This window comes from Callospermophilus lateralis, chromosome 5 (genome assembly GCF_048772815.1).
Source record: "Callospermophilus lateralis isolate mCalLat2 chromosome 5, mCalLat2.hap1, whole genome shotgun sequence".
Classification (NCBI taxonomy): Eukaryota; Metazoa; Chordata; class Mammalia; order Rodentia; family Sciuridae; genus Callospermophilus; species Callospermophilus lateralis.
In genome coordinates this window covers 7,432,172-7,452,132 of record NC_135309.1, presented here as the reverse complement: position 1 = coordinate 7,452,132, position 19,961 = coordinate 7,432,172, and the positions used below count along the sequence as shown (strand labels likewise).

The window sequence follows — 19,961 nt, the reverse complement described above, 5'->3', positions numbered from 1 at the left end:
CTGCAGGCAAGTCCAAGTGCAGTCAGGTCACCTCAGTTTTCACAACACTGGACCTGTGAGCCTGGGCGGGAAAGTGAATTCTTGAGATGCTCTCCAAAAGAGGCCAATTTTTTCGTGTTCATGGAGATATATTCTCCACCATTATGAATAGTTTCCTATATATTAAAAAAAGTAGAAAGTAATTATTATTTGCATTATTAAGGGTGAATAGAATGGCACAATAATATGGAAATTATATTCATGGAATAAATTAAAGGTAAATAAATCTGAGAATATTAAAGAATGCACTGTCAGACAGGTGGTCATGCAGGAGAAGAGGGGAAAACCCCTGGAAATGCTCCACATGGGTGTCTCATTAGGTCAGGGAGGTCTGATGGGGAGCTTAGGACAAGGCCTCTAGGTCACACACAGACCCTGTTCTTTTTTTTTTTTTTTTTCTACTTCTCTCTTCTCTCTTTATCTTCCCAGACAATCAGAATTTCCAGCAAATGGCCAATGTCACCATCGTAACTGAATTCCTCCTCCTGGGCTCTCCTGAAGGTTGGGATCTGAGTTTCCTCTATTTCACAGTATTTCCAATGACCTACCTGGGCACCTTGTTAGGAAACCTTCTCATCGTCACTGTCACCACTGCTGACCAGAACCTGCACACACCCATGTACTTCTTCCTCAGGAACCTGTCCATCTTGGACATGTGCTACATTTCCATCACTGTCCCCAATGCCTGTTTCAACTCTCTCACTGGCAACAGGGCCATTTCAGTGGCTGGCTGTGCAACACAGATCTTCTTGGTCATTTTCTGTGCATGTGTTGAATTTCTGTTTCTCACCATCATGGCCTGGGACCGCTATGTGGCCATCTGCCAGCCCCTCCAGTACCCCCTCATCATGAACCCTCAGATTTGTGTCCGCATGACCTTGGCTTCCCTGCTCAGTGGTCTGCTGTATGCAGGTGTGCACACTGGGAACACATTCCATCTGTCCTTCTGCCAGTCAAACGTGGTCCATCAGTTCTTCTGTGACATCCCCTCTCTGCTGAGGCTCTCCTGCTCTGACACCACCAGCAACAAGGTCCTCCTTCTTGTCTCTGCTATGGCAGTTGGTGGGGGATCCTTTGCTATAATAATCATGTCATATTTTCGCATATTTTCTACTGTGCTGAAATTTCCCACCAGAGCCCCAGGGAAGGCCTTCTCCACCTGCACCCCTCACATCCTTGTGTTTTCCCTATTCCTCAGTTCTGGCTCATGTATGCACCTGAGGTCCTCAGCAACCTCTGACACACTCCAGGACATAGTTCTTTCTGCCTTCTATACAATGGTTCCTCCCTTCCTGAATCCTCTCATCTACAGTCTCAGGAACAAACAGGTAAAGGACGCTGTGGGGAGAGTAATGGGACATATTGTTCTTAGGGAAATGATAAAGATGTGCTATCATAATATCACTGAGTGGAGTTCAATGAGATTAAGGGATCTCCTATGTGGGCTTTACAGGTTACACTGCCTACACTAAAGTCACCTTATTATAAGCTAGGTTATTTCATAAATTCATTTTTTATGATTTAACATATCATTTCCATGGATCCTTCATGAAATGTGTAATTTTATTCATGCATTTAAAATATAAATATAATTCACTGTGTTTTCTGAAATCATTTGTAAATATATACATTAAAGTTTCATTATATATAAACAGTACCTGTTTCAGTTGCTGTCACAGAGGAAACCTTTACAAATAAAACATGGAGATGACACATAGCCAAATAGTCTGCTCTTGCAGAGAGAAATGGAAAGCATATTTTAAGCATTGTGATACATAATTGTGTCAATTTAATATGAAAATAAACAAAAGTCAAATCCTAAAGAACATTTTACCAAATACTTAGAGATAATCACAATAATATTTCTCTCCATCTGGAATATGAAAAAGGAAGACACTCTTTGTCCGTGAAGTAAACAGAGAGTGATGGTTACCACCCCCTTTGTCCCATAGTCACATATGTCCACTGGGGAAGAGCACTTGCCTTCCTCAGGCACATCGGCTGCCAGGATTTTAGTGTGTCCTCGAGTGACCCAGTGTCAGGGAGCTAATTTGGGGGTTGAGTTGAGGTCAGCCTTCTGATCATTCCTCCCCCAATGTTTACTTCTGTAATGTCTATGGGGATGTGTCCTGCCTGAAATGACCAAAGATGGAATGTAAGTGTCTGACCAAAGAGTGTGTCTTCCGTCGACTTCAAAATTCCCCCCAGTTTCCTGGAATTCAGAAAGGAACCCTGTCTCTGTCTTGTGGCTGTCTTTACGTTGTTTCTGCTGTTGTTTTCAGCAGGGGTGAACCCAAGGGCCCAGCTCCAGCCCTTTTTCTGTTTAATCACAAAAAACAGGGTCTGGCTAAGTTGTTCAGGTACATTCTAAGTTGCTGAGGCTGGCTTAGAACCTGAGATTCTCATTCCTCAGAGTCCTGAGCCACTGGGATTGCAGGTGTACACCCCTGAGCCCATTTATGGCAACACATCATCTCACACAGATATTCCTCTCCAAAAATTTTAGTGTCCTCCCTGGCATATGTTTTGCTAATCATTAATTATAACTGACATAGGCCCAAGTCAAGTTACCTAGGAATGCTCATATAACAAAATGAGAACAATCGTTTATGCAATATTACAATCAATATATTAAATTCCAAATTTTAAAAAACAATTTTGTTCACCTGTACACTAATAGGATAAAAGTGGAGAAAAGCATAAGTGTATTTATTACCAAGGAAAATAAAAAATCTTCAATATGTGTGATTAATTATCTAAGGCATTACTTAAAGTCTGCCGACAAGGGAATACTTGTAATAGGGACCAGTGAAATGCCCAGCACTGGCTGATGCAGGTAATCTTGATCTGAAGTAACATATCCAACCAGAACACAAGCTCCACCCACACACTGTGTCCCATAGCTTCTGGTTCTCACTGCTCCAATGTTCTCTTCTAGAACAGAAGGACCTTCAGGGAACCCAAGATGAATTCTGCCAACTCCATCTTTACATGCATTTTCTCTGCAACAAAACTAACTGAATCTTAATTCATGAGTTTTTCATGAGCTGAGGTGGCCATGAAAATGAAGTTTAAATTTAATGGATAAAGTTGGAAAGACATTGAATTGCAACCACCAGTCTTATTGAGAGGTGTCCATTTGATACACACCTTTGGGCATTTAATTATGTTTTATATTGAAAGGCTGATGGTGAAGGAGATAAAAAAGGGAAATATTGATATAAGGATTCCATGATATCTCAAATATTACATCAAATAATGTAAAACCCTCTAAGTGTGTGGATGTGGTATGGAAATTCTGCAGAATTTGGCAAAAGCATTTATTTCGGGTACTAGTTGTTAACCCAGGAAACAATTTTTATAGTAATATTAATTATGTCAAAAATATATTTTGGTAAGCCAGGTTTTCTGAAATATCATGTCTCCCCTTATAAGGACACTATATTTAGGAGTCCTTGGTAGAGCCTTTTTTTGTGTTTCTGTTTGTCAGTGCTTTATAGAATCAAAACTATGGAAGACAAAGACTTAGCACAGCCAATAGTTAGAAATCTTTTGAGAGTTTAGCTACCAAAAAGACATAGTAACTTAATTTAAAGAGTGTTTTAAGGTAGTATCCAAGACTGAGAATATTTTGCCAGAAGCAATAGACTTTTCCAAGTTTTATAAAGGCTTTAGAATGTTTATATCAATACTATAGACATATAGCATTTTAAGAAAGAATTTGTTTGTATTAATAAAGTTAGATACCAGATTTGATGAGAATTTTAAAGTGGTCATTTAAAACTAATGCCAAGGAAGGTGTAGTTGTAAAGAGATGGCAGTCCCTTACAGATGGTAAATATTTCACAAAGAGACTAGGAAAGAAACTGAAGGAATGTAAGGAATTTGCAAGACCACACACCTTGCAGACTCAAAGATATATAAGGGAAAATTCCCTTGAGAAGTGTCTTAGGGGCACCCTGCTTGCACAGGGGGCCCAGGAAATTATCTTTCCATGCTCAGCAAGGAAGATATCAGAGACGACCATGGTAGTAATTTCAGGGACCCAACAATGGTGTGATCTGGTAGCAGGCTTTATCATCATTTGTGTGGTGCTTGCTCTGCAGGAATGCAGGGTGCTCAAGGTAAAAGGTTCTGGAGGCTTCCATCATCATTTCAAAAAAAGCGTCTGAGAAGCCAGGCAAACTATAACAGGGCATGAGGTCCTACAGGCTGCCCCTAACAGGGTAATAAGTGAAGTTGTGAAGGTGAAGCCAAAGTTGGGATAATACCCAGAAATTAACAGATGCAGTACAAAGAACTCTCAGCCAAGAAAAACTGCTATCTGAAAAGATGGTCAAAGCCAAAGAGAGCCCTTGGGCTCTGCAACTGGGAATTTTAAAAAGGCTGGAATTTGCAAGTGAAAAGCCAGCCTCTACCTGAGAGCAAAGCCTGTCCAAGGAAGGGGGCACAACCTTGGAAAGATCTGCAGAGCACTCCTAGGCCAATACCCACCCTGCTGATTTTTTATCTACAAATAACAGGAGAGATCTGCTGTGCCAGGTTTCTGATTCAGTCAGGCTAGGTGGGAACCCATAGCAACCCCCTAGCAGCCACCAATCGGCATGAGACAGGGAAATACCTGGGATGCCAGATGACCCCCAGTAGTTTATGGTGGGGTGTAGGGAAACCATGTAGTTCATCACATACTCTCAGTGACACCAGTTGCTATGTGCACAAGCTAGTTTGCAATAAACACCTCTTCGCTGCTTACATCGATCTTGGTCTCTGGTGGTCTTTTGGAGGTCCCGAATTCGAGCATAACATAAGCCCTTTGAATTTGCCTTCAGTTTCAAGTGAGATTGTGGACTTGGAATTTGGGGCAGCACTGTAATTGACCCTTGGAGATGGACTAAGTTGATTTTGTGTCGTGAAATGGACATGAGATTAAAGGACCAGCAGTGAATGCTATGGGTGGAATGTGAGGGTGTTTCACAAAAGTTCCGGAGTTGAGGCAGGAAATTTCAAAGGTCAAATAATGGGTGCTGAGAGCTACAAGCTATTTAGTCTATTCTGGTTTGCATAATGTGACTGTGTATTAGCTTCAGATATGTGGGAACATTGCTGGAGGAGATGGGACACAGAGTTAGCCCTGGAACTATTCATCTTCCTGCATCACCTTTCACTTTCCCTGTCTTTGTTTCCATGAAGCCATAAATTGAGCAGCTTCCATCTGCTGTGTCCTTCCCCAATGTGCCCTCACCATGGGCACAAAGCCATGGAATTGGCCAATTATGGAATAAAACTCTGAACCCATGAGCTGAAATATGCTTTGGCTCATCATACGTGGTATTTGTTTATTGTGGGTTTTTTTGTTTCTTTGTTTTTTTGTTATGAAGGCATTTTGGTCACTACAATGCAAAGCTGATTGACACAATTATTCAACATCATCATAGAGAATGCAGACTGTGAACCAGAAATATCAAGGATAGCAAAACATATGAGAACCAATAAATCAGTCACATTATGTTAAGAGAAAGAAGAAGGATATGTCCACAAATGGATATGCTGATTAAAATATTTCTGCCATATACATATAATAATGTTACCACTGTTGACCGATGACAAGTTCTTGCTTCCCCAATGTTGAAGAATAACACCAGAGAAGCACGCTGAGGCAAGGTCAGAGTGGAAAGTAGAAGTTTATTAAAGGACAGCAGAAAAGACTTATCCAGGAGGAAGAAGGGGACCCAAGAGATGGAATCCATTGAAGGGCAAATGTGTTTCACTTTTTATAGTTTTCAGTGATGGAATGTAGGTGGGAAGGCCCCAGGTGGGCCAAAGAAGTAATCTGGGCAGGAAGAACTTCTGAGTCAGCATCTTCAAGTTTGCTGGGGGCTGTTCATTAACACTTCTTTGGGATGGGCTCTTGTCTTGGGCTTTTCCAGGACTTCATTAACATTCCAAGAGTTGTTTAACTTTTCCCAGAATTCATTCTCAACATAGCCTCCATTTTAGATCTTACTCGATATTAGACCTGATTTACCTAACTACACTGACTACCTAACTTTAAACCTGGCTTCATTCCCCCCTCTAATTTTGGGAACTCCTTACTGCTATAAGGAAAGGGGACGAAGATCGTTCTGGCTTCTCCAGGCTGAAAGGGAACAATGTTGGGCAAGCAGTTTGGAGTCCCCTTTTAAAAATCGAGTCTATCGAGTGGTCCATGATAGAAGTCCGATTGAGAAGTAATAGGCTGGAAGGCCATTTGAGTGATGGGTGGTCTATAAGAGAAACAAGAATTTATTAATACTGGAACCATATTGATGCAGCAATAAGTGCCACAGTACAGGAATATGCCAATGAGTATGATGACAAAGACAGAGACTAACAATGTCTTCCACCAGGAAGTATCAGAGAACCAGGAGCTAAGATATTGTTCTCATGACAAGGTTGGTGAGGACATGGCTTCTATCTGAGCATGTAAATCTTTAAGGATATTTGACACATTGCTAGAATTGTCAAGAATGTAAACACAACATTCAGTTTTAATAATGGCACCATTATCACCTTGAACTGCAGTGAGGACATCTAAAGCCATCTGGTTTGGTAAGACGACCTTCCTCATAAGTGTTATTTCAGTATTAAGGAGAGAGATACTCTCCTCAACATCATGGAGGGCAGTTTGAGTATAATTGTTTAAAGTCTCTACATGCCACATTACATCTTATAAACCAATTTGTGGGATAAACAGAGAAGCTAGATAATCATACCAACGAAACACAGATCATCCCCATCTGTGTTTGAGATTGGAGAGGTTTGCTGGCTGCATTATATTTGGGGTCCATCTCCCCTGCATTTAGGGGTACCCATTAGTACATCTTCCTATCCATCCTGGGGGAAGCAAGGGCCATAGGTTAGTTCCACATGTCCACTGAGTCCCATTGGGTGCTGGCCAAATAGTTTTAGGTCTAGAGAGCCAATTTTTTCCAAACCAATCATTGGCTTGTAAAACTATAATTTGTTGGCATTGTGACTCTGGGGTCCATCCTAATTCTCGAGTAGCATTAGGCCATGTGTCAGGTATGGTTTCGTTGTTCCCAGTAGATTGGGGCTTTTTGGTTTAAATGCCCAATAGTGGGAGTGAGCTGTAAATCTTCATCCCAAATCTGACAGATAATTTATATCTGTGACATATTGATGGTGCAGGTGGTGGAAGGAAAGAATTAGATGGGCCTATATGGGATTTAACAGTGCTGGAAGTCTGAAGGTTGGTCTGATTTAAAATGAAAATCTTTCCATGACCAGGTTGTGATAAAGTTTCATTTATAGGCCATAAATTAACATCTGCACGAGAGGCATTTTATAAATAGGGTCTTTCTTTCTTTTGTTGTAACATTAAGGATTGTAAATTTATCCAGTCATTTCCTTGTAAGGGGGATACCCACCAAGGTAGTCCAGAAGTGCTGGAAATGGGTAATAGTCCACATATCCAGCAATTATCTTTCTGTAATCTAGTGGCATATTGTTGAGCCCACATTAGAAAAGAGTTAACCTCAGTTGATCTGTTTATGGTAGCAAAGAAAGAGAGAAGGAAAAGTTTACATATCACCATTTTCTCTGCAGAAGAGATATCTTAGGTTCTCTACTGGAGTGCAGGAGTATTGTTCCTCAGTTTCTTGGGAAGAAGAAGTCTCTTTGGGTATCGGCTCAGAGTGGCAGGCTTTGATCCTAGAGTGGTGGATCCAATTCTCCTGTCCCAGTACATTTACTGCAGAAGGGGTAGATAAGATTACAGAAAAAGGTCCTTTCCAAATAGGGTCTAGGTTTGGAGAGTTTGAAGGTATGGTCTTAATCATAACTAGATCTCCAGGCTCATATAGAGGTGGAAAAGTACCAGGCTCAGATATAGGATATTTGTGAATTTCAGATTGAAATTTGGTCAACTTTGTGATATGAATCACTAGATCTGCAGTTTCTTGCTCTTTAAGGATATCATTTCTTAGGAATGGTCTCCTGTATAAGAGCTCAAATGGTCTGAGCCCTAATGTTTGGGGGTGTTCCTGATTCTGAGCAGTGCTAAAGGAAGCCATGGGTAGTGGGTTTCTTGAGTGAGTTTCCTTAGATGTCTTTTTAAAATATCATTAGTTTTTTCTACCTTTCCTTAGTATTGAGGTCTCCATGCACAATGGAGATGATATTTGATGCCTAAGGCTTTGGATATCCCCTGAATGATAGCTGCCTTAAAGGCTGCTCCATTGTCACTCTGCAAACTTCAAGGCAACCCAAATCGTGGGATTATTTCCTGTAATAATGCCTTGACTATCTCTCCTGCTTGTTCAGTTCGGGAGCGGTAGGCTTCAGTCCATCCAGTAAAAGTATCTATCATAACTAATAAATATTGAAATCCATTACTCTTAGGCATATGGGTAAAATCAAGTTGCCAGTCTTCCCCAGGGAACTGTCCCATCCTTTGTAATCCTGGGGGCTTTTTGGCAGAATTAAGTGGATTATTTCTTTGGCATGCATCACAGGCTTTGACTATTTGGTGGATAGTCTTTGAAAGATCCTTTCCTTCAAATATCTCTCAGGTTGATTTGAGAGTATTTTCTTTTCCTAGGTGGAAAGATTGATGTAAGGTATGTAAAATCTTCCACTGGGAATTAGCAGGTAAATAAAGTTTGTCATCTTCCATTTGAATCCACCCAGAGGGTAAAAGAATACCTCCTTTAGATAGTGCCTTGTTAGTTTCCTCCTGGGTGTACTGAGGTCTTATCTCTGGGGGAGGGCCTGTTCATATCAAAAGGGCTAAGGTAGTTATCTGTGAATTTCCCTTAGCAGCCTCTTTGGCTTGTTGGTCTGCTAGTCTGTTCCCATCTGCTATCTCATCTATCCCTTTCTGATTTCCTTGGCAATGAATTACTGCTACCTCTTTGGGTAAATGGACAGCCTCTAGCATTCTTAAGATTTGCTCATAGTTCTTAAATAGACGTTCCCCCAGTCCTTTGAAATCCTTTTTTTCTTCCAAATTGCTGCATATGCATGCAGGATTAGGTAGGCATATTTAGAGTCAGTATAAATATTAATTCTCTGTTGTTTCCCTATTTCCAATGCTCTTATTAGGGCTATGAATTCAGCTAGTTGTGAGATTGTGCCTAGGAGCAAAGATTGTGCCTCTATGGTGTCATGTAAGGTCACCACAGCATATCCAGCTTTGAATTCTCCATATTCCATAAAGGAACTCCCATCTGTGAACATGGTGAGGTCTGGATTGGATAGAGGAAGGTTTTGAAGGTCCTTCTGAGCTGAGTAATTTATAGCTAGGACTTGTTGGCAGTTATGTTCAGGATTTCCCTCTAATTTCTCTGGGATGAAGGCAGCAGGGTTTAAATTAGAACAAGTCCTAATTTGAGTTACAGGTCCTTCTAAAAGTAGGGTTTGATATTTTAGAAGGCGATTATCTGAGAGCCATATTTTACCTTTTGTATTTAAAATTCCTGAGAGATCATGGGAAGTGAAGAATATAAAGTCTCTTCCCAGGGTGATTTTAATTGCCTCAGGGACTAGCAAGGCCACAGCTACTACTACCCTCAAACAATGAAGCCATTCTTGAGACACTAGATCAAGCTCCTTACTGAGATAAGCTACTGGCTGTTAAACTGGTCCTTTCTTTTGTGTGACCACTCCTCGGACTATTCCTCCTCTTTCAGTAACAAATACGTTGAATTTTTGTTCAGTGGGTATGCTGAGGGCAGGGGCTTGGAGTAAGGCCCCTTTCAATGCCTTAAAGGCTTTAATTTGTTCTGGTTCCCATATGAGGGAAGTCATTCCTTGGCATAGTGTCTCTTTGAGGAGGCTATAGAGAGGTTTAGCTATTTCCCCATATCCAGGGATCCAAAGCCTACAGTATCCAGTTATCCCTAGGAAGCCTCTAAGTTGTCTTATGGTTTGAGGTAGAGGATATTGTCCTATTCTTTCTGGTCCTAGCTTGCGAGTTCCTTGAGACAGCTGTAATCCTAAATATTGAACTTACTCTTGGCATAATTGAGCTTTTTTCTTTAAGACTTTATAACCCTTATCAGCTAAGAAGTTTAAAAGCTCTTTAGTAGCCTTTTGACCTTCCTTTTCAGTAGTGGCACACAAAAGTATGTCATCTACATATTGTAGGACAGTCAGAGATGTTTTATCTCTGAACTCTGTTAAATCCTTAGCTAGGGTTTGGCCAAACAAATGAGGACTGTCTCTAAAACCTTGGAGTAATACAGTCCAAGTTAGTTGAGATCCACTATCTGGTTCTTCAAAGGCAAACAAATACTGTGATTGGGAATCTAAGGGTATACAAAAAAAAGGCATCCTTTAAATCTAACACTGTAAACCAAGCAGTGGCTGCTGGAATCTCAGATAACAGAGTGTATGGATTAGGAACCATAGGGTGGAGAGGAACAACTGCTTCATTAATTATTCTCAGGTCCTGAACTAGTCGCCATTCCCCATTGGGTTTTTGAATTCCTAAAATGTGTGTGTTACATGGGCTATTTCAGGGCACTAAAAGTTTCTGTCTTTTGAGGTTCTGAATGATCTTCAATAAGGCCTTTTTGCCTCTGGGCATAGGGAATACTGTCTCTGATGTGGAAAGACAGAAGGGTCCTTTAAGACTATTTTGATTGGAACTGCAATTTTTGCCCTTCCAATTTTGCCTTCAGTAGCCCACATTTCAGGGTTTATATCACATTCTAATAAAGGCAAACATAACAGTCCTTTCAGTCCTAAATTCATTGTAATGGATGTCTGAAGTTTTGAAAGTAAGTCCCTTCCCAATAAAGGGGTAGGACATTCTGGGATTATCAGAAATACATGAGAAAACATCACCCCGTCCCACTCATAACTCAGTGGGGGAGTAAGCCTCCTGGTAATAGGCCATCCAGACACCCCTTGTATGGTTACAGTATTAGAGGAAAGGGGTCCAGGATAAGAGTTGAGCACAGATTAACTGGTGCCAGTATCTAAGATGGAGTTGACCTTTCGGCTCCCTACGGAGAAGCATACCTGGGGCTCACATGCGGTGATAGGAGTTATGGGAGCCAGAATAGAGCCCGGGCCCCATCATGCCTGTGTGGAGGAGTCTGGCTTCAAGGGCCTATGCCTCTGAGGACAGTCACTCTTCCAGTGATTGCCTTGACATTTAGGGCAGGGCCTTTGAGGTGGACGCTTGACTTTTGGGCAATCCCGTTTGAAATGTCCTTCTTCTCCGCAATGGAAACACGTCCCTTTTGTGGATTGAGGAGCATTTCATCTTCCTTCTTCACCCTGGGAGCTTACTCCTCTAAGAGCAAATACCAGCGCTTCAGTTCTTTTTCTGTCTCTGAGCTCTTTCTCCTTTTTTCCCTCTATATCTCTATTATAAAAAACCGAAGTAGCAAGTCAGAAGATGTTATCTAAAGATTGATCAGGGTCATATGCCAATATTTGTAACTTTCTCCAGATGTCTGGGGCTGACTGAGTGATAAATTTGTTCTTTAAAAGTAATTGGCCCTCTGTGAATTCAGGTTCCACGGTGGTGTGTTTTCTCATTGCCTCTCTGAGTTTCTCCATGAAAATAGCAGGGCTTTCTTGGGTTCCCTGAATAATTTCTGAAATCTTGGAATAGTTAATGGACTTTTGCTTGATTCTGCTAAGGGCCTCAAGGATCAACACTTGGAAATGGCTAATTTTCCAAGCATCTTGCTCATCATTTGGGTCCCACTCAGGATCATTTCTGGGCACTGCCTGTGCTCCAGATGGGTAATTAGGTTTGCTCCTAGTCTGTTCTGCTGGGGAAGGAGCAAGGTGTAGTTCATCCCCAAATTCCTCAGCTGCTCTCAGAGTTGCTTCCTTCTCATTGAAAGTCAAGGTCTGGTTGAGTAATAACATAATGTCTTCCCAGGTGAGGTCAAATACCTGGCATAAGTTTTGAAATACCTCAATATATTTATCTGGGTCCTCCAAAAATCTCCCCAAGTCAGTTTTTATCTGCCTTAGGTCTTGAAGGGAGAAGGGATATGTACTTTGATTGGCCCAAATTCTCCTCCTGGCATCTCCTAGAGAGGTAATATATTTGGTTTGCCTGTTGGAGCAGATGCAGAGAGGCCAAGATATGGAGGACAGGAAGGCTGTTGTTGTGCACAAACAGCAGATGGAGATTTTATGGGTTCTCCTGATTCTTTCTCCTCAGTAGGTGAGTCCCCAAGATTTTCTCTCTTCATGGCAGATATCATGGCTAAGTCTACTTTACATTGTTGGCATAATTTAGGATTTTTCCTTAGAGCAAAGAAAACCTGAACATACAGCACCTCACACCATTTCTCTTCCTTTTTGCAAAATTTATCAAGCTGTAAAATTGTATTAAAGTTGATACTTCCCTCTTGTGGCCAGGTTTCTCCATCAGGGAGTTTGTATTGAGGCCAGGCCTGGTGGCAGAAGAAAATGAGGTGCTTTTTCTTGAGCATCTGAGGGTCAAATCTATCCCAATTTTTCAATATGCAGGTAAGTGGTGTACCTGGAATATTGGAGAGTGAAGCTCCCATCTGAGTGAAAAGAGAAAAAAACAGGACTCAGGTGCCCACGCCAGAGAAAACTGTTCATCTCCCTAAGCTTGAGCTTCCTAAACGGTCCAGAAAACTTTTCTCTCACCTTGCTTTGCCAAGGAAGTTTCTGGTCCCCCTTGGCAAAGTGCTAGGGTCTCAGTTTGCCCTGTACCAGAGACCCTGGGAGGATTCAGACTTAAGGGCATTACTGCTTATCCTCCTGTCCACTAAAAATCCATTGCAAAAGAGAATCATGCACTCTTGTTGCCTTTGCTCTGTAGACTAAAGGAACCGCCTAAGGGTAAGGGAAATCTACTGGTTGTAAGGTAGTACTTTCTATCAGAGAGATTACGGGAGAAATGGATTCTAAAAATGCCTTGCTCTAGCAGCTTAAAGAGAACACAGCTTAAACATTGGGATGGTAAAACAGACTAGTGAAAGTTACCTATGCACCTTAGGGAACCTGGGCAGATTTTACTAATTATCCCATGCTTTTCTCTCAGTCCTAAACCTGAATTGCTAACATTTCTGACAGATGAAGGAAGGGGAGCATTCAGGAGAGAATGGATGCGGGGTTGGGAGTGTTGCTTAGCCCATACGGAGGCAAATGTGATTGGGGCTTTCCCTCTGTGCCCTTCATCTACCGATCACCCTAGACACCCCTTAGGCCCTCAGGAGGGGGCTCAAGAGATAGGAACCTTATGAATATGTCTGAGTGTAGCCCAGACTGGAATTCTGCAGTTGTTCCAAACACCTTCCTCTACCTCCACACATCTGAGGCAGATCGGGATTTAGGGACACTGTGTACTCATGCCAATTGCTCTCCAGGCCCAGACAGAAAAGTTGGAAGCGGCTTTGGCAGAACCCAACATGCCTGCTCTGTATTGAACAGGTAATTGAGAGCTGCCTAGGCCGGGAAACCTCTCACCTGAGTCTTGAAGAGTGGTGGCTGCACTAATTGCATTTAAGTAGCCATCGAGTGCCCGCCTTGCCCTCCAGAAAGAAAGAGAGAGAAAGATGCACCTCAGACAGACATGGGGTGCATGGAGAGGCCTTACCTCGGTGTAGAATCTCTGTTGGGACCCTCCAATATGTTACCACTGTTGACCGGTGATGAGTTCTTGCTTCCCCAATGTTGAAGAATAACACCAGAGAAGCACGCCAAGGCAATGTCAGAGTGGAAAGTAAAAGTTTATTAAAGGACAGCAGAAAAGACTTATCCAGGTGGAAGAAGGGGACCCAAGAGATGGAATCCATTGAAGGAAAATGTGTTCCACTTATTATAGTTTTCAGTGATGGAATGTAGGTGGGAAGGCCCCAGGTGGGCCAAAGAAGTAATCTGGGCAGGAAGGACTTCTGAGTCAGCATCTTCAAGTTTGCTGGGGGCTGTTCATTAACACTTCTTTGGGATGGGCTCTGGTCTTGAGCTTTTCCAGGACTTCATTAACATTCCAAGAGTTGTTCAACTTTTCCCGGAATTCATTCTCAACATAGCCTCCATTTTAGATCTTACTCGATATTAGACCTGATTTACCTAACTACACTGACTACCTAACTTTAAATCTGGCTTCAAGAACAACAAGTCATTCATCCTAAAGGAATAATCAAATGATACATGCTACGTGGTAAATCAATTTTGAAAATATTATGGCTAAGTTAAACCAGAAAAAATAGCATATATTGAATGAGTCTATTTATATGAAGTTTCAGAAATATATAAATTCAAAGACACAGTATATACCTAGTATTTTCCAGTGACAGCAAGCAGGAATAAGGACAGTGTGTGTAATGGATTATGTGGGTCATCTGAACTAATAACAGGACTACAGGACAAGATAGTGTCAAAAGTTGTTTAATTGTGAAGTGTGGTAAATAACACTGAATAGTAACTGTGAACTGTTACAAACGTTAATTTTATGTCATGTGGATTTCATCTCAGAGTAAGAGATTTTGCTGCTGAACTTCAGAGAGTGTTAGATGTTTCCCACTTACATGTTGGGGACTGTGAGAGTTGCCCACCACCCTCAGTGTTAATTGATCCCCATAAACACCCCTAACTCACACTGAGGTGGAGGAGGGCAGAGATGAAAACACAAAGAGAAACATCAGTCTCTCCTCAGTTTTACTCAATTTTCAATAATGACTTAGGGTGATGCCCAGCAGAGGAGTTTCACTGTGTCATCCACTGTCCATGATGGTATATGGCCATGTCCTCTCTCCTGGGCTCTGGAGGTGTTGCTGTGTGGTGATGTGCTCAGGCCTCCTGCTGTCTCTGCAGGCTGAGCTCTGGGCTCCCTGGGACCCTGCTGTCACTGGCCAGGCACCAGGTTCACACAAAGCAGAGATGATTGAGGTTCCCACATCACTCATGGCACTGTGCTGGCTGGACAGATCCATGCTGGCTGCAGACACAGTTGATGGGAGACACCAAGGAGACACATGGTTTGCTCCCATGTAGAGAACTCAGGAGTGAGTATTTGGCAGAGTTCAAATGCATCTGAACCTCATTTATATTTTGCTCAGCAATCGCAATATCATCCAGAGAATCATCTAGCCCAGGGAATGAATTAAGAGTTAAATCTGTGTTGAATAGCAGGCACAGACAGGTCTTGTAAACATTGTAGTGTCTGCTAGGATTTCAGGTACTTGAGTAGTAAAACCTCTCGAGTGTGATGAGTGTCTGCACAGTGTTTGCACACATCATGCTGCCTCTTATGGGTTTGAAATTCTTCTTTTCAAATTTCTTTTACTTACCAGAAACTTAGAAAATATACAGAATTATCTGCACAGATTAGAGAGGTGACAAAGAAATATATTCTGATTAAGGAAACATGGAGTCAGAATGCCAAATATTTTGCAGGTGACAGGTAGATAGATGAAAATTCATTAATGCAAATGACATACATTCATAATTTTCAGTAGCTGTGGGAAATAAAAACATGCAACATTTTATGCAGTTTTTATTGAAGCTTTTAAAATTCATCAATCTCAACCTTTTTGAATTCATCAATCTCAGCTTTTACTGATCACAGTTATGTCCTCCTTTTTAATAATTTTTTTTTACATTTTATACTAAAAGTATATCAGGTGTGATGAGGATATGTGTCCAGTGGTAAATATATTAAAAAAGAGTGGTGTAGTCTTTGGAAGCACATTGTGAAGGCCAGGATGTGATAAGTGCCTCTCAGCATTCCTCAGTGACTGATCAACAGTGCTAAACCATAATTGCTAATACAAAAAACTATGATTTAGAAAATGATTAATTCCTGTCACTTACAACCCAAGCAATGCTTTGCATTTTTACTTGTAATCTGTTTCCCATACACTTCCTTATTTTAAGCACTATCAAAAGAAATACCCAAAGGGAAAAATCTTTCAGAGGTGGTCATGCAGGAGAGGAGGTGGGCAACCCTGGAAATGCTCTGCATGGAGTCTCAGGAGGTCAAGGGAGGCCTTATGGGTGTAGCTGAGGACAAGCCCTGCAGGTCACACCCAGACCCTGGGCTGCAGACCTCCACACCTTCACTGGGAGGTACACTCTGTTCAGAAATGAGTAAACATATCAGAAAACCAAGAGTGACCTTTCTTATATTTCAAAATATAAGAAAACATTCTGGAAATGAATATGTAAAGTAATTGTATTAATTATTCTTTGCTTCCTCTCTATTATCTCCTTATCTTCTCAGGAAAATGAGAATTTTCAGTAAATGGCCAATTTCACCAGGGTAAATGAATTTGTCCTTTTCTGTTCTCCTTATGGTTGGAATCTGAGTTTCCTCTATTTTACAGTATTCCCAATGACCTACCTGGGTACCTTGTTAGGAAAACTTCTCATAACCACTCTCACCACTGCTTACCAGAACCTGCAAATGCCTATGTAAGGATAGTATAAGGAGTTAAATCAAAGGACACATACAGAAGGTAAAAGATCACTTCAATAAAAACTTAGAGATTGTGAAAAAAGCAAAAATCCTTGAAATGAAGTAATCAATAGACCTAATTATAATCTCAATAGAAAGCATCACCAACAGACTAGACCATTTGGAAGACAGAACCTTGGACAATGAAGACAAAATATATAATCTTGAGTGTAGAGTTGACCATGCAGAGAAGATGGTAAGAAACCATCAACAGGACATCCAGGAATTATGGGATAACATGAAAAGACCAAATGTAAGAGTTATCAGAATAGATGAAGAAGCAGTAATACAAATCAAAGGAATGCACACTCTTTTCAATGATATAGTAGCAGAAATTTTCCCAAACCTAAAGAATGAAATGGAAAATCAAATACAAAAAGCTCACAAGACCCCAAATACACAAAATTACAGCAGATCCTCACCAAGACACATTATAATGAAAATGACTAACACATAGAATAAAGATAAAATCTTAAAGTTCATGAGAGGGAAAAAAAACAAATTATATATAGGGGGAAACCAATTCAAATCTCAACTGATTTCTCAACCCAGACCCTCAAAGCTAAGACATCCTGTAATATAATATATTTCAAGCTCTGAAAATTATTAGATACCAATCAAGAATTTTATTTCCAACAAAATTGGGTTTCAGATTTAAAGATGAAATTAAAACCTTCCATGACAAATAAAAATTAAAAGAATTCACAACTAGAAAGCATAAACTATAGAATATTCTCAACAAAATATTCCATGAGGATGAAGTGAAAATAAAAGTGAAAACCAGTAAAGGGAGGATCTACACTAAAGGAATATTTAACCAAAGGAGAAATTAAGTCAAATTAAAAACCAGAAGTAAGTCAAAATGACAGGGAAAACAAATCATCTCAATAATAACCTTGAATCTTAACAGTCTAAATTCATCAATCAAAAGACATAGAGTGGCAGATTGGATCAAAAAGCAAGAACCAACAATATGCTGTCTTCAAGAGAGTCACCCCAAGGGCAAAGACATCCACAGGCTAAAAGTGAAAGGATGGGAAAAATTTATCATCATATGGATTTCAACAAACACCTAGGAGTTTCCATTCTCATCTCAGAAAAAGTAGACTTTAAACCAAAGCTAGTCAGAAGAGACAAAGAAGGATAGTCCATACTTGTCAAGGGAACTTCTATTTATAAGTTTTATGTCTTCAGCAAGACATAAAACTTATAAATATTTATGCCCCAAACAATGGAGCATCTACATACATCAAACAAACCCTTCTCAATTTCAAGAATCAAATAGACCATAACACAATAACACTGGGTGACCTCTCTCACTATTGGACAGATCTTCCAAACAAAAACTAAATAAAGAAACTATAAAACTATATAATACAATCAATAATTTAGACTTAGACATATGTAGAATATTCCATCCATCAACAGGCAAATATACTTTCTTCTCAGCAACACATGGCTCCTTCTCTAAAATAGACCATATCTTATGCCACAAAGCAACTCTTAGTAAATACAAAACAACAACAATAAGAATAGCAGAGATAATACCCTGAATTCTATCAGATAACAATGGAATTAAATGAGAAATAAATGAAAAAGTAAAAAATTAAAGTTTCTTTAACAAATGGAGACTAAGTAATACAAAATTGAATGATGAATGGATACTAGAAGAAATCAAGGATGAAATAAAAAATTCTTAGAGGTAAATGAGAACACTGATATAACATAACAAAATCTCTGGAACACTATGAAGGCAGTATTAAGAGGAAATTTATTGCATTGAGCTCATTCATTAAAAGAATAAAAAGTCAACAAATAAATGACCTAACATTACACCTCAAATCCCTAGAAAAATAAGAACTAATCAACACCAAAAGCTAAGGAAGACAGGAAATAATTAAAATTATAGCTGAAATGAATGAAATTGAAACAAAAGAAACAATTAAAAAATTGACAAAACAAAAAGCTGGTGGTTCCTTGAAAAAAAAAATAGATAAAACCCTAGCCATGCTAATGAAGAGAAAAGGAGAGAAAATTCAAATTACTAAAATACAAGATGAAGAAGGAAATATCACAACAGACATGTCTGAAATACAGAAGAGAATTAGAAACTATTTTGAAAATTTATAATACAATAAAATAGAAAATATAGAAGAAATCAACAAATTTCTAGAGACATATGACCTACCCAAACTGAAGGAGGAGGTCACACACAATATAAAGAGATCAATTTCAAGTAATGAAATAGAAAATGTCATCAAAAACCTACCAACCTAGAAAAGCCCAGGACTAGAGAGATTCTTAGCTGAATTCTACAAGACCTTCAAAGAAGAATTAACACCAATACTCCTCAAATTATTTTATGAAATAGAAATAGAGGGAACACTTCCAAACTCATTCTATGAGGCCAATATCACCCTGATTCCAAAATCAGACAAAAACACGCCAAGGAAAGAAAACTTTAGAACAATATCTCTAATAACATATATGTAAAAATTCTCAATAAAATTCTGGCAAATCAAATAAAAAATATATTAAAAAGATAGTGCACCACGATGAAATGGGGTTCGTCCCAGGAATACAAAATTGGTTCAACATTTGGGAATCAATAAATGTAATCCATCACATCAATATGATCATCTCAATAGATGTAGAAAAAGAATTTGATAAACGATAGCACCCCTTCATGTTCAAAACTCAAGAGATTTCTAACTATTGCCTGTGCTAAGTCTTTGTCTTCCATAGTTTTGATTCTACAAAACAGTGACAAACAGAAACACACACACAAAAAGGCTCTACCAAGGACTCCTAAATATAGTGTCCTTGTAAGGGGAGACCTGATATTTCAAAAAATCTGGCTTACCAAAATATAACTTTGACATAATTAATATTACTATAAAAAATTGTTTCCTGGATTCACAACTAGTACCCAAAGTAAATGCTTTTGCCAAATTCTGCAGAATTTCCATACCACATCCACACACTTAGAGGGTTTTGCATTATTTGATGTAATATGTGAGATATCATGGTATCCTTATATCAATATTTCCTTTTTTCGTCTCCTTTACCATCAGCCTTTCAATATAAAACATAATTAAATGTCTAAAAGTGTGTTTCAAATGGACACTTCTCAATAGGACTGGTGGTTGCAATTCAATATCTTTCCAATTTTATCCATTAAATTTAAACTTCATTTACATGGCCACCTCAACTCATGAAAAACTCATGAATTAAGATTCAGTAAGCTTTTGTTGTAGAGGAAATGTGTGTAAAGGTGGAGTTCGCATATATAATTGTGTGTAGAATTCATCTGGGGTACTCCTTTTACTCTAGCAGGGAACACTGGAGCATTGAGGACCTGAAGATATGGACACAGTGTGTGGACGGAGCTTGTGTGGATCATGTTACAGCAGATCAAGGCTTTCTGCATCAGCCAGTGCTGGGGTGCTCACTGGTTCCC

The 19,961-nt window shown here is 39.8% G+C and overlaps 1 protein-coding gene across 1 annotated transcript; it reads left to right on the top strand.

The window, feature by feature from the left end:
• The first annotated feature begins 488 nt into the window (after positions 1-488).
• On the top strand, positions 489-1,511 carry LOC143400212 (olfactory receptor 14C36-like). Its single transcript, XM_076857523.2, has one exon. The coding sequence runs from the start codon at positions 489-491 to the stop codon at positions 1,509-1,511; it is 1,023 nt and encodes a 340-aa protein (XP_076713638.2).
• Positions 1,512-19,961: the final 18,450 nt, after the last annotated feature.

Coding starts and splice junctions, on each gene's coding strand:
- LOC143400212 (XM_076857523.2), top strand. CDS start 489: ATGGCCAATGTCACCATCGTAACTGAATTCCTCCTCCTGGGCTCTCCT.